Raw genomic sequence first — 24,189 nt, forward strand, 5'->3', positions numbered from 1 at the left:
TGCGAACGTTGGGCTCGCTCCGCGGCCCCAGCTTGGGGGGAGGGAGGGCACAGGTTCTGGCCAGGCCTCAGGGGTGAGTGTGAAATAAACAAATCCTGCGGTATCTCTGCGTCCTCTGAAAGGCGGGATCGGCTCTAAGGGAAGGGCAGGGAACCGGCAACGGCCCGAGGAGATGTCAGGACCGGGGTGGGAGAGATAGAGACCACAAGGTACGTTGTACAGTACTGTTGCGGCTGCGGGCTTCAGAGGCGGAACCTTCCGCATCCTTGGAATGACAACGCCCCCAGGGTTCCGCGGGAGGGTGCCAGCTTTCCCCGCCTCCGCCGCTCCTATCTGCCCACTCTACCCGGGGCTTCACTGTGCCCGCGGCCATCGCCCTCTATGACTTTCCCAGTCCACACCAGGCCGGCCACGGGCCATTTCTCCCTAAAAACAAAGGAGGAAACAGCAGGCCCGAGGAAGGTAGAACTCGAACTCAGATCTCCGTCCCCACCGCACCCTTCCACATACATCCGATCCCAGCCTGCCCTTTCGGTCTGCTGGTGCTGCGGCCGCGGTCTGAGCCCCGCCCCGCCGGTTCGCACGTGGCCCCCACCTGACCCGGCGCCCGGAGGCGGAGTAGGGCGGGACGGGCGGCAAACGCAGCACTTTCAGCGGCTTTGACAAGCCCGCGGCGGCCGGGCCGAGCGCTTAGCGGGGCCGAGACTGCGCCATGCAGGAAGCGCCAGCCGCGCTGCCCACGGAGCCGGGCCCCAGCCCCGTGCCTGCCTTCCTCGGCAAGCTGTGGGCGCTGGTGGGAGACCCGGGCACCGACCACCTGATCCGCTGGAGCCCGGTGAGGGCTGGGGCCCCTGACTCCCTCAGTGGTCCCCGGGATCCCTCTACATCAGTGAACATCCATGCCCACCCAACCCCCGCCTGGGACGGGGCTGTGGGTCCCTGGATTCAGCCGTCCGGGGTAGTTTACCTTGGAGGGGATGTGCGAGATGGAGGGGAGGCGACTTCCTCTGGGCCCAGGAAAGGGTAGGAGCCTTCTGGAGACCTAGAGTCCGAGGGATCTTCGAGGTCACTTAGTTCCCACCCCACCTCATCAGATCGGAAAACAGAGGCCAGGAGAAGGGAAGAACTGAGTCTGGTTCTAGCTCAGAGTCACATCGCGGGTCTGGGACCCGTCCGGGGCTGGAACCCAGGTCTGGCCTCTGCCAGTCTGGGTCGGGCTGGGGTAGGAATTCACTGTAGTCGATCCAGGCTAGGCCTCAGATCTGGTTCTGTCCTGGCCTCATCCCATGTCCTCGTGAGCTACAGGCCCGCTCCCCAGGGTGAGTGCGGGTGTGTGTGTGCGCGCACGCCAGAGCGCGGGCCTGGCCGTGGGCGGGCATCGCTCACAGTGTGCTCTGGTCTCCGCCCGCACGGTGGATGGGCGGGCGGGCGGCATTCTCGGCAGAGCGGGACCAGTTTCCTCGTAAGCGACCAGAGCCGCTTCGCAAAGGAGGTGCTGCCCCAATACTTCAAGCACAGCAACATGGCGAGCTTCGTGCGGCAACTCAACATGTGTAAGTCCTTAGCACTGGGGGGGAAGCTGGTGTGGGTGATTTGGTGAGCCGGGATGGGGCCGCTTATGCCCCTACGCCCCACTCCCTAGATGGTTTTCGGAAAGTGGTGAGCATCGAGCAGGGCGGCCTGCTCAGGCCGGAGCGCGACCACGTCGAGTTCCAGCATCCGAGCTTCGTGCGCGGCCGCGAGCAACTACTGGAACGCGTGCGGCGCAAGGTGGGGGAGGCCTGCAGGAACCAGTAAACCCCGGTGGAGGTGGTGGGACGGCTGGCCATTTCTATTCGACTCCGACCCAACGGTGCCTCCCACCTTCAGGTGCCTGCGCTGCGCGGCGACGACGGCCGCTGGCGCCCCGAGGACCTGGGCCGGCTGCTGGGCGAGGTGCAGGCTTTGCGGGGAGTGCAGGAGAGCACCGAGGCGCGGCTGCGGGAGCTCAGGCAGTGCGGGGGGAGGGGGAGGAGGAGGGTGGGGAGGGACAAGGGGGATCTGGGCGAGAGGACACTGGCCACCAGGCGGTTTTGGGCAGCTCCTTCCTCTCTGGTGCCTTGGCACCTCCAACAAGACCATTGGGCCGAGCTGTGGAACTCTGTTCTCTCTGGATGGATGATCTTCCGCGTGGTCTTGGGTTCAGGCCTGCCATTCTGTAGGGAGTGGTGACTGGGCAAACTCTCAGATGCCTCAGCACCCTCCCACACCTTCCCCTAGGCAGAACGAGATCCTCTGGAGGGAGGTGATGACGCTGCGGCAGAGCCATGGTCAGCAACACCGGGTCATTGGCAAGGTGTTCCTCTCCCCCTACCCCACTTCTCTCTCCCACCCCCTGGACACTCTCACTCCTCCCAGTCCTCAATCCCACCTGGATGTGCCTTTGGGGCGGGGGCGGGGCAAGATCCAAAGTATGGATTAACCCTTTGCTTCCTCTTCAGCTGATCCAGTGCCTCTTTGGGCCACTTCAGGCGGGGTCCAGCAGCGCAGGAGCTAAGAGAAAGCTGTGAGTGAGAAAGCCAGGGAGCTCATGCCCCACTCCTTCCAGGACCCTCCCTGCCAGAGGCCCCATGCAGGGACCCCTCCAGAAACCCCCTCACCATGAATCCTCACTTTTCTCCTGTGCACTACAGTTTTCCTCACCCCATGGCCATCTCCCCAACAGCCCCCTTCCAGGACTTTCCTCCTTACCCCCAGCTCCACCACCAAAACCCCCATACTGAGATTCCTCAGTTCCAGGACTTTATCCTCAAATTTCCCCCTCTCCCCCCTCATCCAAAAGCACCCCAACAGCAGAGGGTCTGGGGCTCAAACTATGCTCCCTCCCTCCCCTCTCTACCCTCAAAGGGCCCCCATCTCTGGGGGGAGCCCCTTCTGCCTCCAGCATGTGACTGATGCCCTGGCAACAGGCCTCAGCTCTGCTGACTTGGCTGCTGGGGCCTGTGGGAGGGAGGTGGTGCAGGCTGAGGGGCATGGGAGATGAACCTCCCCAGCCCCCTGCCTGTGCCCCGGCCACCCTATACAGGTCTCTGATGCTGGATGAGGGGAGCTCATGCCCAACACCAGCCAAATTCAACGCCTGCCCCCTACCTGGTGCCCTCCTGCAGGACCCCTACTTTATCCAGTCGGTAGGTTTTTGCTTCTCCTCCCTTCCCTAGGGTACAGGTGGGCTGATGGAGAGCCTATTCCTTTTCCCCATTCCCCAAAAAGAAGATAAGATGGAGGCCAGCCTTCCCCTGAACCAGACCCAGGCTCCCCAGCACAGAGTGAGCTGGGGATCCCTCCTCAAACCCTCCCCCTGGGACCTGGTCCCCGGGGGTACTGGTTGGATTCCGGCTCACTCTGTGGCTAGGGGTGAAGGGCTGGGCCTAGTCTTCTACTTACAGCCCCTCCCAGAGACCACCTTGGGCCTCAGCAGCCCTCACAGGGCCAGGGGCCCCATCATCTCTGACATCCCAGAAGACTCTCCATCCCCTGAAGGGACCAGGCTTTCTCCCTCCAGTGGTGGCAGGAGGTAAGAGGGACAGGGGCTGCCCTCTGGAGAGCCTGTGGGGAAGGACCTGGCAGCCCAGATGGCTGTGGGGGTAGGGGGAGAGGTCAGTGCCAGGGTCTGGTTGAAGCTTTTCTCTGGTACAGGGAGAAGGGCCTGGCACTGCTCAAAGAAGAGCCGGCCAGCCCAGGGGGGGAAGGCGAGGCCGGGCTGGCCCTGGCCCCAAACGAGTGTGACTTCTGCGTGACAGCCCCCCCACCACTGCCTGTGGCTGTGGTGCAGGCCATCCTGGAGGGGAAAGGGAACTTCAGCCCTGAGGGGCCCAGGAACGCCCAACAGCCTGAACCAAGGGGTCCCAGGGAGGTACCTGACAGGTGAGCAGAGAGCCCTTTCTTGACTGTGAGCCCTGTGTACCACTTTTGCAGATAGACCAGCACTAACTAGCCCCCTGGAAACTTCCCAGCCTTGTCTGCCCCTTGGTGGTGGAGGGGGAGGTTGATCTGACCTGATCTCTCAGAGTTGCTCTAAGGAGTACCAGCATCAGAGACCCTTGGAAAATGGAAACATCTCTGTGGTAGGGCTCAGGAATCTGCATTTTAATTGAGTTCATTAGGGCTGTTGTAAAGATTGTAAAGTACACAATAGTTTAAGAACCACCGGTAAGCACAATTGCATAGGGAGGAGACACATCCCAAGATCCCAGTGCCACAACCCAAACCAGAGGCACTCTCCACGTGCCCCTCTATGTGTGTGGGGTCCTCTGCTAGCATTTTCTAGATGTGGTCAGATTTAGATCCTGATATAACCAGCTTCCCTGGGAACCTAATGGAGGGTGGGTACTGCAGGGCAACAGCAATTCTCTGTGCACAGGGGGCCTCTGGGCCTGGAGAGGGGGGCCCGGAGCCCAGAGAGTCTGCTGCCTCCAATGCTACTTCGAGCTCCCCCTGAAACTGTGGAGCCTGCAGGGCCCCTGGATGTGAGTACACCTTCAGCAAGGCAGGGGCATGGGGCTCGGTGGGGTCGAGCTGTGCAGCCTGGGGAGGGCACCATTGATGCAGAGATCCCCCCAGGTGCTGGGCCCCAGCCTCCAAGGGCGGGAATGGACCCTGATGGACTTGGACATGGAGCTGTCGCTGGTAAGATGGGGATGGGGAGGGCAAGAAGATAAACTGCATTTAGGGGTTGCTGAGCAAAGCCCCTTGGTCCATGGCTGTTCTCTCAGCCCAAACCCCAGCTCTCCTCCCCACTCCCCAGCTCCCCTCCCCAGCTGCTTCCTGGGGTTCTCCCTTGCAGATGCAGCCCTTGGTTCCAGAGAAGGGTGAGACAGAGCTGGCAGTCAAGGGGTTAAATTCTCCAGGCCCAGGTAAAGATTGTGGTGACTCAAGACAGGGGGGCGAGGGCTCATTGGCCTGAGCTACCTTGATTGGGTGGGCTGGGCAGTTTGTGTTTTGGAGGAAAATCCCCTGAGTTCAGGCTGCCCTTCAGAGAGCTACTTAAGCCCACCCATCCCCTCACCATTGGGTGAGAGTGGAGAAGTTGAGAATGGATGTTTCATCCTAACTGACCAGAGGGCAAGGCGGGTGCGGCTCTCCTTCCCCAAAAAAGGAGGGGGAACCTTTTCTCCCCGCTGAGCACCACCCTACTCCTCCTAGGGAAGGACTCCACGCTGGGGGCACCACTCCTGTTGGACGTCCAAGCGGCTTTGGGAGGCCCAGCCCTGGGCCTGCCTGGAGCTTTAACTGTTTACAGCACCCCTGAGAGCCGAGCTTCCTACCTGGGCCCAGGGGCCAATCCCTCCCCGTGAATCTGGCTCCACTCTGAAGCCAGCCTGCCGAAGGGGCTGGCCAGCGGCAACACGTCCTTCTCGGCTTCCTGGCGCCCCCTGGCGGAGGCTGAGTGAAGCCCCTTGTACTCAGCGGTCCCTCTCCATTCCCGAGCCCCGCACATAAACCGCATTTTTTTCTGTGTTTCTGGTCTCTTTTCTCTACCGACCAGGGAGCACAGAAGTCATGGGTGGGGGGCGACTTTGCATTCGTAGAAGCGTCCAGATCCCAATGCTTTAATGGAGGAGCCCTTGGAGAGCAGAGGTGCTGGGGGAGCCCGCCTCTGGTTCTCCTGCTTAGGCCCGGATCCAGGGCTAGAGCGTGGCCGCTGCGACCTCCGGGAAGCGGGGGCTTTTGGGTCACACCCAGCTCCGCAATGCATCCGCTCTATGATCCTGGGTAAGCTGGTCCCCTTCTCTGAGTCTTATCTGTGACAGGCAGAGAAGGGTCGACGAGAGGATAGGGGTAAAGCGCCTGGGAACTCCCAGGCCCAGAGTGAGCGCTGGGTACTTGGGGCCGCGGGCCGAACTACCTCCTCCCTGACTCATCCCGAGCGCCCGGGGTGGGGAGGGAAAGCGGACTCACGTACCAGGCTAGGCGGTGCATGGCCTCTGCGCCCGCCTCCCCCTGTCGGAGAAGAACGCCCCCTCCCCCACTCCCTACCGCTTCCCGGCAGCCCTGGCCGCCCCGCCCCCGCCGCAGCTGCTGCCCCTACCCTACCCTGCCCAGCCCTTTCTGCCTTGTCATCTGCCCCGCCGAGGCTCGACCCGTGAGTGGGGCCGCCCGGAGCGCACCGGACCGAGAGCCCCACCCCAGCCGGCTGGAGGAGGGAAGAGACACTGAGATTGGGCGGAATCCGAGCCCCACCACTACCAGCCGCGCTCGAAGGAGGTCTGTGAGCCCCGCCCCTCCGCAAGACTAGGTCTGGGACTGGATGGAGGGGAGATAAGCGGAGCCATGCAGTCGCGCATGCGCAAAAGTTCCCGCAGGTCCCCCTAACTCTGGTGAGGAGGGGGGCTGAGACCCACCCCCTGCGCCTCGTACTTGGAGCCGCCCGATGCTCTGGGAAGGATCTGGCCTGTGACCGGGGAAGGACTGGCCGCGACATAAGTATTCACTTCTGAGCATTTAGAATCTCAGAGGGATGAACCAGACCAGCTGGGGTCTCTGCACCCACAAACAGACAAAGGGCAGGAGTTGGCGTAATGGGAGGAGGCGGCTAACATGAAAATAACCCGGGAGAAGGAGGGGCCAGTCTGATCTGCCCCCTCCCTCTCTGCACCGTACAGAGTAGGTTCTGTCCCCTCTCGCTTTCTGCACCTGTGTGATTGGTGGGGCAGTGTTTGGAAGCCTCAGCTAAAGAGGGCAGAGGGTCCATGTGTACACAGTGCAGTGATGTCAGCGCGGTGGTGAGGGTATATACTATTCACTGACGGACACACGAGATGCCCTTGGGACATCCAGACACTGGGGTGGACAAGGGGACATTTGAGTCTTGGTGGATGGGTCCACAGCATGGAGAGAGGGAAAGGGTATTCTAGGCTTAGGGAATAGCATCTGCAAAGGTTTAGAAGTGCCAGGGGCTTGGCGGGTTCTCCCAGCCCTGAGTGGTGGAGGAAAGTGTGGGAAAGCCTCGCAGTCAGGGGGGTGGGAGGTGGCTATAGTGTCCAGGCCAGATAGTCTGGATTCTTTCTGATGGGCAGTGGGTGGTGGGAGACAGGTGGTTAGGGCTGACATTCTGCTTGGTAGGAGACCTAGTTGTAGTTTAGACTGGAGCAAATCAGATTCCAGTTCTGCCACTTGGTCTTCTTCCTGAGCCTGTCTCCTCATCTGTAAAATAGGGACAATAAATCTTACCTTAGAGAGTTGTCAAAGTCATTATGCTGTGGGAGTGGTAGGAAGGGAGTGAGAGGTACTCAGAGAGACTGTCATAGGAGATGAGGTGACGATGGTGGGGTTGAGAGGGGGATGCTGTACAGACTCACTGAGAGGAGAAGGAGCAGCATTTGTCACAGATGGGACATGAAGGGAGAAGGAGGGACAGGGGTCAGTCCTGGTCTCTGCTCAGTGGCCTGGGAGAGGTGTTGACACTTCAATATGGCTAGGGGGGTGAAATAACCAGGGAGGCATAGAGAGACCTGGGAGGCAGGATGGCGGCTAGAACCAAATCTGCTCTCCCAGACCTAGAGCTAGGGTAAGGAGGTAGAGGAGGGACCCCAAAAGGAGGATGAGACCCAAGAGGGTGCTATGTGGACAAAGCCAAGGCCCGGGGAAATGGGCTGAGAGAGGGAGTGGTCCAGGGCCTGACCTCTTTGCCCCTTCATGCCAGGGGCCTTTGCTGCCTGGGTCAGGCCACCCAAGAGGGGATGGACCGTTGTCCTTGGTTGCCAATAAATGGATAAAGCAGATTAGCTTCTGCCTAACACCTGCTATTTGCTAGAGACAGTGTTGTAAAATGGTTGGATCCGTGGAGGGAAACAGTAAAAGTTCGGCAAGCATTTGTTGGTAGCTTTTATGAGTTGGGCTCTGGGTTCTTCCAGATGAAGCAAGAGGTGGCTGTGAGTCATTCCCAGGGCAGCAGGGAGACAGTTGGGTCTCAGGTGATGTCAGGAGATGTTGGTCAGAGATCTTGGTTGAGGATTCAGGTACCCCTGCTCAGGTATTAGAGGACCAGGAAGGGCCATGAGACCATGTTGGGGTTGCAACATGGTTGTGGCATTGGTGAGGGGATGCAGGGGCAGGGCCTCTCCTGGAAAGATGAACCTCAGAGTCAGGATGAGGTGTCTGGACCTCCTCCAGAGGCTGAGAGGAGCGGGGGAGGCTCGCACTTTGTGCTCTGGGTGCAGAGGGGATTCTGCGCTCTGCGGGGTCTAGGCCGGAGGTGAGGATGAAAGTGGTGAGGATGAAAGAGAAATATTCAGCAGATAGGCTGGAAAGGACGTGACTGCAAGCTGGTGGGGAAAGAGAAGCTAGTTTGGATAAACTGGGTCTGAACAGATTGCGGGAACTGCAGGCAGCTAGGGCTCAGGAGGGAGGTTCTGGCTGGGGAGAGCGGTCAGAGAGTAGATAAGGGTCCTGGGAGAGAGTAGAGAAGAGAGCCACAGCTGACGTTTAGGGACCGAAGAAGCCTGAAGAGGAGACAGGACAGAAGCGGCCAGAGGAGGAGGAGGACAATGAGTCCTGTGCTGCGGCAGCCGGGGGTCGTTAGACCTGGCGGTGTTCACTGGGGCTCTGGGAGAAAAGTCAAGGGTGAGGGAGCCACGGCCCCCACTACTTCTCTCTCCTTCCATGCAGCCTCCACCATGGGCAACGCGCAGGAGAGGCCGTCAGAGACGATCGACCGCGAGCGGAAACGCCTGGTAGAGACGCTCCAGGCCGACTCGGGGCTGCTGCTGGATGCGCTGCTGGCGCGGGGCGTGCTCACCGGGCCCGAGTACGAGGCGTTGGACGCGCTGCCTGATGCCGAGCGCAGGGTGCGCCGCCTGCTGCTCGTCGTGCAGAGCAAGGGCGAGGCAGCCTGCCAGGAGCTGCTGCTCTGCGCCCAGCGTACCACGCGCGCGCCGGACCCCACCTGGGACTGGCAGCACGTGGGCACTGGTGAGCGCGCGTGGGGCGTGGCTTAGGTCAGAGCAGGGGGCATGGCGTGGCGTGGCGGGTGGGGCACAGAGATGGGCGTGTGCAGAGTAAACCGCGGAGAGGTAAATTGAGCCTGAGACGCTCCCACCTCCTCCCCAGGCTACCGGGAGCGCAGCTATGACCCTCCTTGCCCAGGCCACTGGACGCCTGAGGCAGCCGGCTCGGGAACCTTATGTCCCGGACTGCCCAGAGCTTCAGAACGCGACGAAACTGGGGGTCCTGAGGGCTCCGAGGCAGTGCAATGCGGCGCTCTCGAGGAGCCCGAGCCAGAGCTGGAAGCTGAGCCCTCTGAAGAAGCTGAGCCAGAGTTGGAACTCCAAATGGATCCGGAACCAGAGCCCGAGCCCGAGCCCGAACTGGAGCCAGAGCCGGACTTCGAGGAGGGGGACGAGTCTGAAGGTGTGAGGCTGCGCAAGCCCAGTGCCAGGTTGGGGGGAGGCGTGGCCTGGGAGGCGGAGGGCGGGACCCCACCTGATTGACCACTCCCCCCTTCTCCAGATTCCTGAAGACCAGAACGCTGACAGGCCGCTCCCCGCTCAAGCTGGATGGGACTCGGGATACTGCTCTGGCGGGGTCCGGCGCCAAGGTTCCATCTGGCCCAGTACCACTGGAAGTGAATAAATTCCAGAGGCTCCGCCTGGGCTCTTTCTGCGATTCTGGCTCTTTGCCCAGGAACCAGGGTGTGGATTCCTCTGAGTCCTCGTGACCTGTGCCCCACCACCCAGTTCTCAGTCCCATTCCATCCTCAATAACGCAAGCTGCACCCCTGGAGACCCCAGACCACCTAGGCCCCAGTGGGACAAAGGCCTGACCCCTGGGCCCTACTCCACAGCCCTTTCCCCCTCATGAACCATTTGGGAGCATGTGTCGTCACCAGCTCTACTCCATGGAAGCCCCTGGACCTGGCACAGAGAGCCAGGGAGGGGGGACTTCTCTCCACTTGGGGAGGGCTGGAGCTCACAGCCTTGGGAAGTGAGATTAGAAGAGAGGAAGAGGAAGGGATCTTGGGTAGACAGAGACCACACACTTCATTGTTACTGTTTTAATTGTCCAACTTCTCCGGACTGGGAGTTCAGTGAGGGTTCTAACCCATAACAGGCACACGGATGGCGCTCTATATAATCATTGACTAAATGAATGAGGACTTTCCAGCTGCGTTTGTTTCCGAGTTTTACAGATGGGAAAACTAAGGCCAAGGGTGGGAGAGGGCCTGGGTCAACCTGACACAGCTGAGTCTGAGGTGAAACTGGAAGCAACCATCTCTGCACCTCTCCTGGTCCGTGGGGGCTCAGGGGGGCCTGCCCCTCAGACTCCATTGGATTGTGGCTACCGCCAGGCTATGCCAACCTCTGCCAGAGACCAGCTATGAGAGTGTGGGCAAGGACAAGAATAACAGAGGCCAGTGGAGGGGGTGGGTGGGTGCAGGGCCAGGTGAGCTCTTAGGCTTGACTCACAAAGCCTGAAGGACTGCGTGTGTGTGAGAAATGAGACTGGGGGTAGGAACAATTGGTCCCTTCCAGAGGAGCCCTGTTCTCTCCATCGACCCTTCAGGAGCTGCTGCCTCCCAGCCCCAGGAAGTAGAGCACATAAATAGGGAATAAATATACAACCAGCGGGAGAAGCAAAAGGCTGGAAAGTAAACCCCAGCCCAGCTGGGTCTCTACTACCAGAACCCTTGCCCCTTGAGTCTGTGTGAAAGCCAGGACCTCAGGCTCAGGCAATCAACCCAGGAGAAAGGAGATCCCCACCAGGACCCAGTGAGAGGTAGACAGCATGAAAGCTGAAGGAGCACCAAGGGACCAGGTGAGGGAAGGGAGAGACTGGAGTACGCAGACACTCAAAGCCATCCCATGCAAGAACAAGTTTCTACTCCCAAACCACCCGCCATCCCCACGCATGCTCAGCTTCCCCCCTGCCCTCAGGCTTCCCCTCTGCTCAACAGAGACCTGGAGGCAGGAGGACAGACTCAGTTTGCCTGATATGCTGCTGCTGGTCCCCAGGCCCCAAAGAGGCTAGCGAGGGACACAAACCCTCTGATGTTGCCATTCCTCCCTCCTGAGCTGTTCCTGCCCTCCCAGTTCCCCAAGAAACACCCAGGCCAGGGAAGCACACAGGAGCCAGCTTCATGTTCTGGGGGCTGATCTGGAACCCTCTGTCCAGGGCCTCTGCGTCAGTCAGGCAGAAGGCGGCCCAGCTCCGCCTCATCCAGCCGGTTGGTGGCCATGATGTGTTCCAGCTGCTGCTGATAGCGTGCCAAGTCCTGCATGAAGTGGGGCACCCGGGTATTGTCCAGCACCCCATGGGGCCGCAGGTGGTCAACATCCTCATAGGACACCTGCAGAGAGGAAGCTGGGCCTCAGGGGTAGGCTGAGTGCCCTGGCTTTCAGGCAGCTGGTCTCAGCTTTCTACCAATGGCTGGTTGCCCTTTGCTCCCGGAACTCCTCCCTCTCCCCTCCTGATTCACTCTCAATCTTATGTACCCAGAGGCTCAGTCCTGCGGTGTCTGCTCCTTCTCTCAACACCTTCTTTTATCATCTATGTGCTAAAACCCAATTCCTGTCTCCAGCCCAGCTTCTCCCCTCACCTCCAAACCTAGGTATCCAAGTGCCTTCTGAACACCTTCCCTTGGATATCCCTCAGGCACCTCAGACTCCCCATATCCAACAATGGACTCCTGGGAGCCAGCTTATGCCAGCACCCTCCTCACAGTCCCCTAGGTCAGATTCCAGGGAGGGGGCCTGGAATACGTCACCCTCCCACTCCAGGTGGCCACTGAGTTAACGGGATTCCACTCTCTGAAGAGCTTTCCAGTTTGTCTCCCTCCCTCTCCAACTGCATGGCCACTGCTGGGTTAGCCCAGACCACCATCCATTCTGCGGGAGTGATTGGAGGAAACGCTTCCCCCTCTTCCCTCTGCACTCCCTTCCCTAGGCCTCTCCTCTGCTTAGAGCTCCTCTGATTCCTCATTGCTTTGGATGAAGTTCATCTTCCCCAGCCTGGCACAGATAACCAGTGCCAGGGCCTGGGTCCTTAACCATTTCTCCAGGATGCTTCCCCAGGCCTTTCTGACTGCTCCCTTGGCCTGGAACGCTCACCTCCTTTGAGATGTAGTATCTACACACATACTGCGGGCTGGGTCAAGCACCTAATTTTGGCCTCCAGACTCACCTCCACCCACGCCCCCAACCAGAGAGGCTTGGCACCCAGTCTTCAGTAGAGCACCAATCAGAGATTCAAAGAATACTGCGGTGAGGGGGAGAGCTGGCTGGGACCTCCGAAGGTCCGTGGCCCCTCACCTTGCCCAGAGAGGTCAGCAGTGGGAAATCAATGGTCTGGCGGTGCCGCAGAATGCGCACGATGCCGTCCAGGTACACCTGGTCCTTGCTGAAGCAGCCTGTGGGCATGGGAGACCAGAAGGCTGTGAGCCCCTAGCCCGAAGTCCCACCCTCACCCACTGCCCCACATCAGTGCACTCCCCCGGCGCGGGTGCCCACCTGGCAGCGAGGTATCGGTCTGGCCGCGCTTGGCGCGCACGCAGTACTCCCAGCGCACGTCAGCGTCCTGCACGTAGCGCGCCAGGTCCTGGAAGAGCTGGCGGAAGGACATGCGCGCGGCTCGGTGGATGGTGTAGTAGAGCAGCGCAGCGCGCCAGAGGAAGGGCTGCTTCCGGAACAGCACGCTGTGCAGGCTGGCCAGGCCCTCCTCGGTGGGGTTCGCCGGCCGCAGCCCGTACTGCAGGCGGCCCTCGGCGCTGTGCCAGGGCTGCCGCGCGTTGTTCACGCCCCGCAGGTAGTGGGTGCCTGGGGGGCGGGGGGGAGGCGGCGCTGGGCGGAGCATCCAGGGGACCCACCAGCCTGCCCCTGCCCTGCTCCACCAAGCTGGACCTCACGTATCCTCATGGCCCTAAACTCAAGCTCTCACACAAGTTCTTTCCCCGCATCCACTCCCCTTCCCAGAAAAACGCATACTCACCCAACCCCAGGCAGCATGAAGACCCTCCTCAGGTGAACTCACACCCAAGGACCCAGAGGCTCACACGGAGAATCCACACCCGTCCAGGGCTACACACACATACACAACTCTCCCAAACTCACATTGCCCCCAGCCCCCCGAAGAGGAGCAGGAACTCACACACCACCCCGTCCCCACATCCTGCATGCCTATGTCATTTTGACAGTCATGCTGATGTCCCCAGCAAAAACTCCCTTTTGCCCAGAGCAACAGGATTCTTGATGAGAGACAGACAGGAATTAGTGTCCCATGCTCTCTTTTCCACCCGGGCCTATCCCTCCTAAACCCGGCTCTGTGTGTCCTCAGCCAATTCCATTCATAGGATCTGGCCTTCCAGGCACGCTGGAGGGCCTGCATGTTGGCTGGGCTAGTGAGACCCTTTAGGTTCTTCCTCTAGCCTGTCCAGGCCTCAGCAGCCTTGTCCCCACTGTCAAGGGAAGTCAGAGAGGAAGCAGAGGGAGGAAAAGATACCCCAAAGGAGCAAGAGATGAGGGTGAGCCCAGAGAGTGGGCAGGCGTGTTCTGGCCTACCTCTGTGAGCCAGAGGGAGGAGGTAGCTGCTCACGAAGGGAAAGGGCCCGGCCTCCAGAGGGAAGGGGGAGAAAAAGAGGGCGTAGGGTTACTGGGACCCTCACTGCCCTCCCCCCATCCCAGCCCCTTCTCATCCTTACCCGCCCACCCGTCTACCCACACCCTGACCTATCTCATGCCGTAGCATGCCCTCCAGCCAATACTGGCGGGCTCCGGTCAGGTTGATGGCCAGTGTTGGTCGACTGTTCTCCACCATCATCACTGCCTGGGACAGCAGGTCCTCACTCAGCTGCACCACAACCTGCAGACGGCATCACCCTGAGCCATGGTCACCAGCCCTAGGGCCAGTGTGCAGGTAGACCCACTGATGCCACAGGGCAGCCAGGCCAGACACTTGGCCAGGACACCCACCCTTCACCATCTCTGCTCAGAGCCAGCTCCCACCTCACTGGGGCATGGACAGGGACTTGCCTGGGGTCACTAGCCGGGCAGGTGTGGAGCTGGGCCTGGCACCACCCACTCAGCAGCCTGATATGGGGCTTGAAAAGGGGCCTCACAGGCAGGGCAAGCTCACCTCCCCGACGCAGCCCTCCTTCTGCATGTATTTGCGCACAATGGACCAGATCTGGCACTTGGTCAGCAGCTGGCCCCCAGTCGCAGCCTCAAAGTGTTCATAGGTACCAAACTTCTCCAGGACAGCCTCGATGATGCCAACGGCCTGCACACAGGACCACAGTGGCTGGTCAGGCCAGGCCTCTTGGGTAGATGGGGCCGAGGTGAGGTGGGCAGGCTGGACTGACCTGATGGATGAACTGTCCAGAAGCCTCACAGTACTTCTCCAGCACAGCCGTGGGCATGGGCTCCTGGTACTCGAACTGTGGGTTGTAGGTGTAATGGGACTGGAAGAACTTGTCCCGCTCACGGTCCATGTTGGTTGGCCGCAGGGCCACCAACATGCAGGGGCTCCTTCTGGCACCACGGCCTGCATCTTTTCGAGTCTTAGCAATGTGAGGCAGAGAGGCTGCAGACCGCAGGGTGCCCCTACCTGGGTCCTGTCCCCGTCTAGGTGGGGCCCGACCCTGGGTGCTGCCCCCCCGCCGGCCAGTACTATTTACGGTGTAGGTGCTCTCACTGCGACGCATGTGGCCACGGTGGCCCAAGTGCAGCTCTGAGAAGGGCTGCAGCTCAGGCCGGGGCCGCAGGGCTGAGGGGACTGATAGAGCCAGGGGCAAGGCCAGGGACCGAGGCCAGGGGTACAGCAGTCTCCCATCTTGGTCTGAGGGCTTCAGCCTATGTCCCAAGGATGCGGGACTGGCTGGTGGGCTGGGGGGTGCCTGCTCATACACCTGAGCCCCTGAGTCCAGCACCATTCTGTCCTGGGGGTCACATCCAGACGGGTCACTCCAACTCCCCACAATGTCGACTTCTGGGGACACAGAAGGGCATGGGGAGGCATGAGTGGGTGTGGCCTGAGGACCACCAGGCCCTGTGCTCCACATGCCCTTGCTGGGTCCTTGCTGAGCCCAGAGCCTGCCTCCAGAGGTCTGGGTGGCCACCCCCTACCCCCACCCCAGTGTTCATTCCCTCCAGCAGGCTCACCCAAGCAAACTGGACTAGATGGTGGTTACTGGAATCCCCTTAGCCTGTGAGCTCCTGAGAGCAAGGCCTGAGCCCCTACTCATGATTCTAATCCCTATGCTCAGTGCCCACCCAGACTGGGAGCTGGTACAGTGTGGTTGGGCCTCAGCTACCAGGATGATGGGTAAGGAGACCTCACTACCTTCTACCTATGGCCTTTTCTCAGTCTCAACCCTTCCCCCGGCCCGGCTCCACCTACCTCCCCCAGCCCATTTGGCCTCAGTCAGTTTGAAAGCCTATGTGCCCCTTGCTTATGCTAGTCCCTCCACCTGGAATGCTCTCTCCTCTCTGGGCCATCTGTTCAAATCCAAATTGAATCTGCTTTTGGGAAGTAGAGGGAAACTTCAGCAAATCCAAGCGTGGTCTGTCCCCTATCAGAGGCATCTTCCTCATGGTCATCTAAGGCTAGTGAAGGGACACTCACCCTTGACTCTGTACCTGGGCTCAGTCCAGTGAAGCCTCTCCCCAGAGACTGATCGAAGGCTCCAGCTCCTAACTCCCTTGCCTGCTCAGGGACACAATTCCAGCATTTCTCCTCTCTCCTACATCTCCCACATCATCAGTCTCTTCCTCTCTACTGGATTCTTTCCATCAGCATAAGCACATGCTGTTATTTCTCTGTCTTAAAAAAACAAAACAAAACCATCACTTGACCCCACACTCCTCCAGCTCCATTGCATCTCCCTCCAGCTGCTCCTCATTGCAGCACACCTTGAGTCATCTGCACCCTCCAGTTCCTTCTTTCCTGTTCTCTCTCAAATTTCCCTTCAATTAGGCTTTTGTCTCCCACTCGCCATTGAAACCGATCTCACCAAGATCACCAGTGATCTTCATATTGATCAGCAGCACTTGACACAGTTAATCACTTCATCCTAGAAACATGCCCCAAGACATGAAAACTTCTATGGAAACTTCTCCATTTATGCTCACTCCCTCGCTGATCTCATCCACTCTCGTGGTTTTAAAATCATCAGCCCAGACTTCTTCCATAACTTCAGACCAGTGTTGCAAGTTCTCAATTGAACATCTTTAATTGAATGTATAGCAAGCATCTCAAACTGCACATGTCCCCTGTCTGGAATGTTTTCCCCACAGAACTTCAGGAGTGGCTGTCTCACTGTCCTCAGATTTCTGCACAAATATGTTATTAGAGAATCCTCCTTAACACACTCTATAAACTAGTAAACCTCCCCTGCCCCACGTTATTGCTCTGTAGCAGTTATCACCATCTGAAGTACAGTATAGTTAATTGTTAGTTGTTTTCCTCTTTTTAGTGTACACAGCTGTGTCCCCAGAACTCAGAACAGTACCTGACCCAGAGCAGTTGCTTAATAACATGAATGAACCCAGGAGCACTCCTCCATCTCAGAACTGGAATTATTCCTTCCCTTCCCTTTTTTCCCATGTAGATCTGATCCCCACCCCCTCCACTCTGCCTAGTGATGAGCTTGCTTGAAAAGATTTCAGGCCTCAGGCTTCACTCCCCTCAACTAACGGTGCACTTTTTCTGGACTCCTCACTGGTCTCCAGGCCTCTACCTGGACCCTGCCCTTCATCTCCCCTTCTTTCTTTAGACCTACCTCTTTGCAATTACTAGAATATGCCTGTCTCTTTCATGTCTCAGGTCTTTCTGCCAAGAATGTCCTCCCAATGTCTCCCTGGAGCAAACACCTAACCATTCTTTAGGGCTCGGTTTAGGCCTCACCTCCTCCAGGAAGCCTTCCGGGTGTCTCAGAGGTTCCAAGTGCCTAGGCGGCTTCTTTACCGCCCTAGGCTGTCACTGTCAAAGCCTAGGTCCGTGTTCCCCTAACATTCCCTGAACTCCCTGAGGGCAAGGACAAGTCTGATTCACCCTCATGTCCCAAGAACCCAGCGCCAGATGCAGAATGAATGAAAGATGGTTGGGGGAGGAGCCCAAACTGAAGGCGGAGTCTGGTGAAAAATGAGAGGGCGTGGCCTGCGCCAATAAGAAACTCCCGGAGAGGATAACGTGGAAGAGGAGCCAGTAGGGACGGGGAGCTCGAGGAGGGGCGTGACCTGCAGCCAATAAGTGGCGAGCCAGGGGGCAAAGGGCGTGCCCAATGGGGGGCGGGGCCAGAGGACAATGGAGGGGGGTTCTCTGGTAGATAAGGAGGGGTCGCGTCGCGCGCCTTCCCGGCCTATCGGGGGTGTGGGGGGGGTTCCATCCGCGGGCCGCGCCCCAACCTGTTCGCTCCTCTTCTTGCCACCGCCGTTCCCGCTCCTCAACACCGGTCGCCGGCCGCCCAGCCCGGGGGAGCGGACGCTGGTGACGCACGCACTCGGGCGCGCGCACGCTCGCACGGAGGAGCGCGGATTCGCGTCAATCTCCGCGGTGGCGCGCGCCCGAGAACACAGCTGAGGTGGGGCCAGGCAGAGCAGAGGAGGCGGTGTGCGCCACCAGGTCACGCCCCTGGGCTGGGCGTCGTCTTAAGCCCGCCTCCTCCATGAGGGTCAGTAGGCTTCCGGGGCTTCGGGGCTCCTCGGTCGTTGGAGTCAGGGACGAGGAGACAGAAGCTCACTGCCCCGGCGCGTAAGGCGGCGGAAGCCCGGCTACTTGGGAACGCAGCCCGCATACAAGGGTGATGCCGGAATAGGTGGGGAGCAGCCCGCGCTCCAGGATTGGAGCCGGCATACCTTAGGCGCGTCACTGCGCGTAGACCCCCTACACTTAACGGGCACTTTTATTTCATCTCTCCTTCCTCAACACGCACAGTTCAGGCTTAAAGGAGCCAAGACTTTATTCTGCGGACAGCCGGGCGTCAGGCACAGGGCCCCGAGGGGAGGCAGGAAGACGGCGCGGGCGTAGGTGCTGGCACGAGGCTGAAGAGTGCTCGGCGTCCCACGGCGGGCGAGGGCTGTGGGCCAGCCTGCAGGGAGCTCAGTGCGGCCAGGCGCTGCTCTCGGGACACGTCTCCCCGCATGTCCAAGAGGGCAGAGACGTGATCCTCGCTAGGGGGCACCGTGGAGGCGCATCAGCCCCGCCCTGCCCCTCCAGAGTCCCTCCTCCCTTCCTGCCCCATTCCTCCCTCGCACCCAGTCTTCGCACCTCACGTCGGGAAATTGTTGCCGCAGGCCCGCCACCTCGAGGCCAAGCAGCGTGGGGTCGCGGAGGTTTAGCAGCTCCCGCAGGGCGAGCAGCACCGGCGCGCACTGAACACTTTCCTCCAGGCCCTGAGCACATCGGGGTAGGTCTCGCGCCGGCCTTCGGCCCCCACCCAACCACTGAGACTCCCACCCATCTGGTCGCCCAACGAGCTCTCACCAAACCAAGGAAAAGCTCCCGAAGCTGGGCGGCATCGTGCCGCAGGCGCTCGGCCGCCTGGGTCCGCTCGTCGGCACCGCGGCACACTAGGCGACCCTGCATCAGCGCGCGTAAGTACTGCAGCACTACGGTACGCTCCGCCTCGGCCAGTAGCAGCTGCGGGGAGTGCGATCAAATACGTCCAGGACGCCTTTTTCATGGGCGCTTTCCCCCTCCCCAGCCTTTGCCCCCAAACGCACCTGGACCGCGGGATTCCGCACGCGCCAGAAGTCCTGGCAGAAGCGCGCCGTCCGCTGGCACACATCGTCCAGAACCTCCGAGCTCGACAGCCACTGGCGCGAGGGCAGAGCCTCGAACAGGGGCTGAGGGAGGGGGAACAGAAACGGGGCTGGAGGGACGATCCAGACCCAGCATTCCCCTCAGAGACCCCCATACACTGTATCTCCTCCTCCCGCCCCCATCCCCACCTGAAGCCTCACCTGGAGCTCCACCAGGAGAGCCTCCAACACGAGGCGGCAGATCCTCCTCTGCAACTCGTCCAGCGCTGCTTCCACTGGAGCCATAGCCCCTGAAGCCACCCCGTCGGGCTGCAGGACGGACACGGAGGAGCTGGACCGACCGAAAGTACAGCTTCAGGACCAAGGCCAAGGCCCACATGGCCCTCCGTCGTCTAGCCAATCCGGCGCCACCTAGTGGCAGAAGTGTGTGGCGGGAGGGGGCAAGAAGGGAGGCTCCCTGCGCTTCTGAAGGCCTGGGTCGTGGACTGAGGTTGGGAGTGGGGCTCAGCAAGCTAGAAGGGACACAGCCCAGCCGGACCTGCCTCTAATTCGCAGTGTGACCTTGAGCAAGTCACGTCTTTTGGTTTCTGTTTCGGTAAGGGGAGAGAGTTAATCCCAGGCAAGAGGGAGTAAAAATTATCATTAACTTTTTTGTCCTCTCAGCCCCATTCCAAAGAACATAAGAGGAAGTCAAGAGGAAGGGAATTTTTTTTCGTTGTTCACAACTGTAACCCTAGACATTATCTGGCACAGGTAGGGCCTTGGTAAGTATCCTTGAATGAATGAATAATTGACAGTCTGTGCCAGGCGCTGTGGTGAATACTTCACACCTGTTATCACGTGATTCTCAGAATGTCCCCTTACTACCCATATAATACTGATGAAAAAAGTGAGATTCAGAGAGATTAGGTAACTCGCCTAAGGTCACACAGCTAGTAATTGGTAGAACTAGGATTGGACCCCCAGGGCTACATGAGTCCAATATTCCTAATGGCCTAGTGTGGGCTGGATCCATACCTAATAGATGTTCAGTCAAGGGTTAGTGAAGGTAGGGTTCTGTGGGGGCCTCCTGGTACCTGAGTGCTGATTGGTGGTTGAGGGAAGCCAGTAGATAGGGCACGTAGTGAGGGGCCATTGCTTCCCCCCTGAGGTGGTCTCGGGAGAATCGGATCAGAGCGTCACTGAAGCTGCAAAGGGCAGAGGTGGCTCCTGTACCTGCTGCCATCCTGGTGCTCCCACAACCCCAGTCTCTGGCACTCCAGCCCCACCTCCAAGATACCCAAGGCCCTGTTTTGGAGGAGCCCTTTCCCACCGGTGTGCCTTATTCACTCAGAGCCCCTTTGGGCCTCCCCGGGAGCAGGGCCAGGGGTTGGATGTGGGTCAGTCCCGTGGCAGACCTCCTCAGGAATGCGCCCAGTTCTGACAATGCCATGCCGTGCACCCGCTGCTGCAGTGATTCACTGACCCGGCTCGCCACACGAATGTTCTCTTCCAGGATCTACAGGCAGGGATGGGCAGCCATCGGCAGAGTCTTAGGCCTGCCCTCCTCCCTTTTCCCTGTGGGGGCTGCCCATCTGCCTCACCACTTCCCATCCACCTGCAGCACAATGGCCGGCATTGGTGAGTGGTAGAAGCCAGATGTATCTGTGTCAGGCTCTTGCTCTCGGCTCCACTCAGCTACCTCCCCATCCAGTGCCTTCTGCAGCCACTGGGCCACACTTGCCTGGGGGAAAGAGTGAGGGGCAGCAGGATATAACGGGGCACTGATACTGCTAGAGACAGGTAGACATGTGACTCGATAGATACAGGCCCACAGCTGGAGGTGGAGCTTCTCTGGATCTGGGCCCCAACTACTCACCTGGACTTTGGCCACAAATGTTGTCTCAAGATGCTCTATGTTCTCCAGGGTCAGCAGGGGCTCCAGCTGAGACACGTCAGCCTCAGGCCCCAACTCCAGGCTCCCCATCATTTCTGGCCTAGAGATGAGTAGCCCACTGTCACACTGAGCCCCCAGCCTCTCATCCACCCACTTCCCATTGCCCCAAGGGGACTGACCCCAGGTACACATGCAGTGCCCAATGCAGCAAGGTGAAGGCGTCAGCAGCTCCAAGCTCAGGCTCTTCCAGGAGTTGCTGCAGGCAGTGGCGCAGGCCACTGTGCAGGGTGTGGGCCCACAGCTGGACCACCTTGTAGTGTGGCGGGCAGCAGGGTGCTATTAGTGCCTCAGCTGTGGCCAACTCGGCTGGTAGAGCCACCCGCAGAGCCTCCAGCCACCCTTCTAGGGCCCCTGGCCCAGGCAGCAGAGGAGTCCCAAAGTGGATCTGCTCCAGGCCCTCCTGTAGTGCCCGTAGACAGCGCTGCCGCCAGTCCCGGGGAGCCTGTTCCAGGGAGGTTGTGCACCCAGCATCGACCTCTGCCACACGAACAGCAGCCACTAGCAGGGCTGGGTCCTCCCGTGCCAGCTTCCCTGCAGCCCCTGCAGCTGCCTCCACAGCCTGGCCCAATGCCTCAGCTAGAGGGCCCAGCCTCTCAAAGATTGGCAACTCCAGGCCCCCCAAAGCTTCCCAAGTCTCCTCTCGCAGCTGCTCCAGCTCCCGAAGGCTCACATATGCCTCCAAGAGCTGCTGGGCGCCGATCAGGGTCTGTGTGTGGGCCACTGCAGCTGGCACTAAGGAGGGAGGAGAGGAGACAGCCTTGGGTCTCAGCCTTCCCACCTGTGTAATGGGTACAGCAGCAGATGCTGAGGCCCTGGGGCTGGGGTGATGTGTAAAATATTTAATAACCAGTACAGTGGAGCATTGGCCAACCTGAAAGGACCTAGGGAATGTCCTAGAGAGCTGGTGGGCTAAGTATAAACCCTTGAGCTGATGGAACATGATGAAGCCAGGGATCCTGGAGGGAAGACAGGGAGGAACTGGGGGGCCATGCTAGTGGGTATTCACCCACCCTGTTAGGCATATTTCAACACATTGACAATGACGGTGGGCAGAGCCACTTGACTGGGTGTCAGTCCTGACTCAGACATCCCATCTTGGGAACCCCAGAATGAGCTGTCTTGCACGCTACTTCATTGGTCATTTGAAGCCTGAGTGGCTGTCTGGGAGGTTCCTGGCGTGTCCCTCCATGCAATCTCACGCTAATGCCCCTGCCCCTTGATGTGATGGGCATTTGTTGACTAATTGTTGGAGGGCTGAGACCCAGTGCCCCTGCACACTCACCTGCCCGCAGCCGGGGCAGCAGCTGAGACAGAGCCTGAAGTTGCTTGTGCTGGGCAACCCGCTCCCTCAGGGGCTCTAGGGTCTGCGCAGCCTCTGCCATGCCCCGGAGCAACCCGCGGGCCTGGCCCAGGGCCACACGGGCCCCGTGCACAGCCTCAAGGGCTCGAGCCAGCTGCCACATACCAGTCTTCACGCCCTCCAGGTATGACTGCACCACCGACTGTGAGAGAGAGGCAGCCAGTGAGTCCTGGTCAGTCCTGCAGCCCACTCCCAGCACTCTTGCTCCCTGCCTGATGCCCACCTTGATGCGTGCTTCCAGGGAGCAGGTACGCTGCACCTCACGGCTGCGATATTGGCTCAGCCTGGCCAGCTGCTCCGGCCGGTAGAAGATGCCTGAGGCCCACTTGAGTGCTGCACCTCGGGCCAGCCGTTCCGCCCTCTCCTGCTCCGGCCACTCAGGCCCTGGGCAGGAAGAGCCTGGGCAGCCACGTCAGTTGGGCAGGGCCTGCAGGAAGTGGCCGCCGAACCTGCTCCCCTTCCTACTCCTCGGCCTGTCCCCCAGGGCAGTCTGCTCCCACTCACTACCCTACAGAGCTCCAGCCAGACCTGGCAGGGAGGACCCAACCACACCATTCCCATCTTTCTTGCCACCATCCCTCCCACAGTCCACCCAGAGGGCTCATACCAGGGAGAAGTGCCGGCTGCATTTCGTCCTTGGCTGCTGAGTCCATGGCAGGCCCTGGAGCTGAGGTAGGAATGGGGATGAGGGTCTGGGTTAGAGTGGGCAGAGTAGATGCTCGTTTGAGCTGCAGCCTCTGTCTGGGCCCCTCTGAGAATGAGGAGGGAAGTCCTTACCCAGCCCCCTCAGGAAATGAGACAGAGGTGGGTGTATTGGGGAGGCACCTGAGAAGCCCTTGCCTGCTGGGTTTTTCAGTTTTGCCCCAGCAGATGCCAAATGAGGCAGGGTAGGCACAGGCCTCTGCTGGACCCTGTTCCTGCTCTGAGTTACAGAGGACAGCTTGGCGTGGAACTCACCAGGCTTGACTAGTTTTCTCTCCTCCGCAAACAGCCTTGGCCTTGAGGATGGCCAGCTCCCCCAGACCTCATAGCAGAGTTGGACACTCCCTCCACTGGCTCACGAGGCCTGGGTGGCAGCAGAATTCTTCTCCCCAAGGAAGCCTCTGTCCCACCTCCCTGCCCAGGAGCCCTCTCCTCTCTCCAAGGCCCCTCCCTCCCCAAGGCCACATGCAGAAAGGAAGGAAGCTGAGTCTTTGGCGCTTTATTCCCAACAGGAAAGAACATTTGTACTGTGGGATGGGGTGGGGAGGGCTGGGCGCCACTTCCTTGGGGGGAGGGGAGTGTACACCCTGTGATTCTCAAGTCTTGACCAGCCCACCTAGGACCTCTTAGTGCTCAGGACACAGACATAAACTCTATGGCCCCAGCCTGGAGTGGAGAGTGGGGTGTGCAAATATGGATGCAGACAACAATATCACAAAATGAAAACTGTTGAAGGGCCTCTGAGAGGAGGGTGTATGCCTCTGCAGAGGAGAGACCACAGCCGGTTGTGAAGAAGGTGTGCGGTGGGGGATGGCAGGAGATGGGTGGAAGAGCTATGAAAGCTGTTTTTATCTCGAGAGTTAAGGGGGCCCATGGAAGGGACTAAATAGTAGTAATAATGCAGTGGAGTCTGGTGCACACTCAAATCCACTCTTCAGGACAAAGGAACTCATTCCCCTAGCTGCCAGGAGTATAGGCTGCTGAGGTCTCATAGCTGAGTCTCTTGGTCAATGTTAGGGCACAAAGGCTGGGTACCCTTGCCTGGACGTGGAATGCCTTGGAAGGGCCACCCCAGTGTCACAGGTCCTAGCAGGGTAGGCTGAGGCCTCCATTATAACTGCATCACAGTTTAATTCCCCTCTTTGCCCCATTCTGCTTGTCTTACTCCCTTGCAAGTGTGGATCCTCAATAAACTTCCTGCAGGCAGATTCCTGTCTCACACTCTGTTTCCCAGAGAACCTCACCTAAAATAAACGATAATGATTACAATATTAAAAATAACAAAATGAGGGCCCGGCTCTGTGGCCAAGTGATTGAGTTCCCACGCTCTACTTCGATGACCTGAAGTTTTGCAGGCTCAGATCCTGGGCGCGGACATGGCACTGCTCATCAGGCCATGCTTAGGCAGGGTCCCACATGCCACAACTAGAAGGATCTACAACTAGAATACACAACTATGTACT

At 59.4% G+C, this 24,189-nt stretch overlaps 4 protein-coding genes across 10 annotated transcripts; 2 read left to right on the top strand and 2 right to left on the bottom strand.

The window, feature by feature from the left end:
- Nucleotides 1–677: 677 nt before the first annotated feature.
- On the top strand, nt 678–6,192 carry HSF4 (heat shock transcription factor 4). Of its 2 annotated transcripts, XR_006891419.1 has the most exons (14): nt 678–835; nt 1,445–1,553; nt 1,643–1,770; nt 1,870–1,994; nt 2,260–2,335; nt 2,481–2,545; nt 3,065–3,167; nt 3,426–3,553; nt 3,676–3,903; nt 4,400–4,505; nt 4,600–4,665; nt 4,823–4,892; nt 5,182–5,751; nt 6,082–6,192. XR_006891419.1 is itself a non-coding variant. In XM_046680516.1 (13 exons), the coding sequence occupies exons 1-13, from the start codon at nt 713–715 to the stop codon at nt 5,331–5,333; spliced, it is 1,479 nt and encodes a 492-aa protein (XP_046536472.1). In that variant the 5' UTR covers nt 678–712; the 3' UTR covers nt 5,334–5,902. The 2 variants fall into 2 exon arrangements, 1 of the variants encoding a protein (XP_046536472.1); XM_046680516.1 differs by lacking the exon at nt 6,082–6,192 and having other exon boundaries at nt 5,182–5,902.
- On the top strand, nt 6,091–9,629 carry NOL3 (nucleolar protein 3). The gene is made up of 4 exons (XM_046680525.1): nt 6,091–6,243; nt 8,647–8,949; nt 9,088–9,387; nt 9,487–9,629. Exons 2-4 carry the CDS (start codon nt 8,655–8,657, stop codon nt 9,492–9,494), a joined length of 603 nt encoding a protein of 200 aa, XP_046536481.1. The 5' UTR covers nt 6,091–6,243; nt 8,647–8,654; the 3' UTR covers nt 9,495–9,629.
- Nucleotides 9,630–10,286: 657 nt separating this feature from the next.
- On the bottom strand, nt 10,287–15,718 carry MATCAP1 (microtubule associated tyrosine carboxypeptidase 1). The gene is made up of 7 exons (XM_046680517.1): nt 15,592–15,718; nt 14,330–14,955; nt 14,104–14,247; nt 13,698–13,830; nt 12,483–12,788; nt 12,285–12,382; nt 10,287–11,323 (listed from the first exon to the last, which is right to left on the bottom strand). Exons 2-7 carry the CDS (start codon nt 14,897–14,899, stop codon nt 11,159–11,161), a joined length of 1,416 nt encoding a protein of 471 aa, XP_046536473.1. The 5' UTR covers nt 14,900–14,955; nt 15,592–15,718; the 3' UTR covers nt 10,287–11,158.
- On the bottom strand, nt 15,658–23,977 carry EXOC3L1 (exocyst complex component 3 like 1). Of its 6 annotated transcripts, none has more exons than XM_046680511.1 (15): nt 22,982–23,977; nt 22,632–22,691; nt 22,248–22,408; nt 21,947–22,166; nt 20,784–21,396; nt 20,587–20,704; nt 20,326–20,451; nt 20,126–20,226; nt 19,805–19,915; nt 18,930–19,059; nt 18,690–18,812; nt 18,451–18,606; nt 18,235–18,359; nt 17,373–18,137; nt 15,658–15,789 (listed from the first exon to the last, which is right to left on the bottom strand). In XM_046680511.1, exons 2-14 carry the CDS (start codon nt 22,675–22,677, stop codon nt 17,948–17,950), a joined length of 2,220 nt encoding a protein of 739 aa, XP_046536467.1. In that variant the 5' UTR covers nt 22,678–22,691; nt 22,982–23,977; the 3' UTR covers nt 15,658–15,789; nt 17,373–17,947. The 6 variants fall into 6 exon arrangements, with proteins under 6 accessions (XP_046536467.1, XP_046536464.1, XP_046536469.1 ...); XM_046680508.1 differs by having other exon boundaries at nt 22,248–22,423; nt 22,982–23,975; XM_046680513.1 differs by having other exon boundaries at nt 22,248–22,451; nt 22,982–23,974.
- Between the last annotated feature and the right edge of the window lie 212 nt (nt 23,978–24,189).

This window comes from Equus quagga, chromosome 13 (assembly GCF_021613505.1).
Source record: "Equus quagga isolate Etosha38 chromosome 13, UCLA_HA_Equagga_1.0, whole genome shotgun sequence".
Taxonomy (NCBI): domain Eukaryota; kingdom Metazoa; phylum Chordata; class Mammalia; order Perissodactyla; family Equidae; genus Equus; species Equus quagga.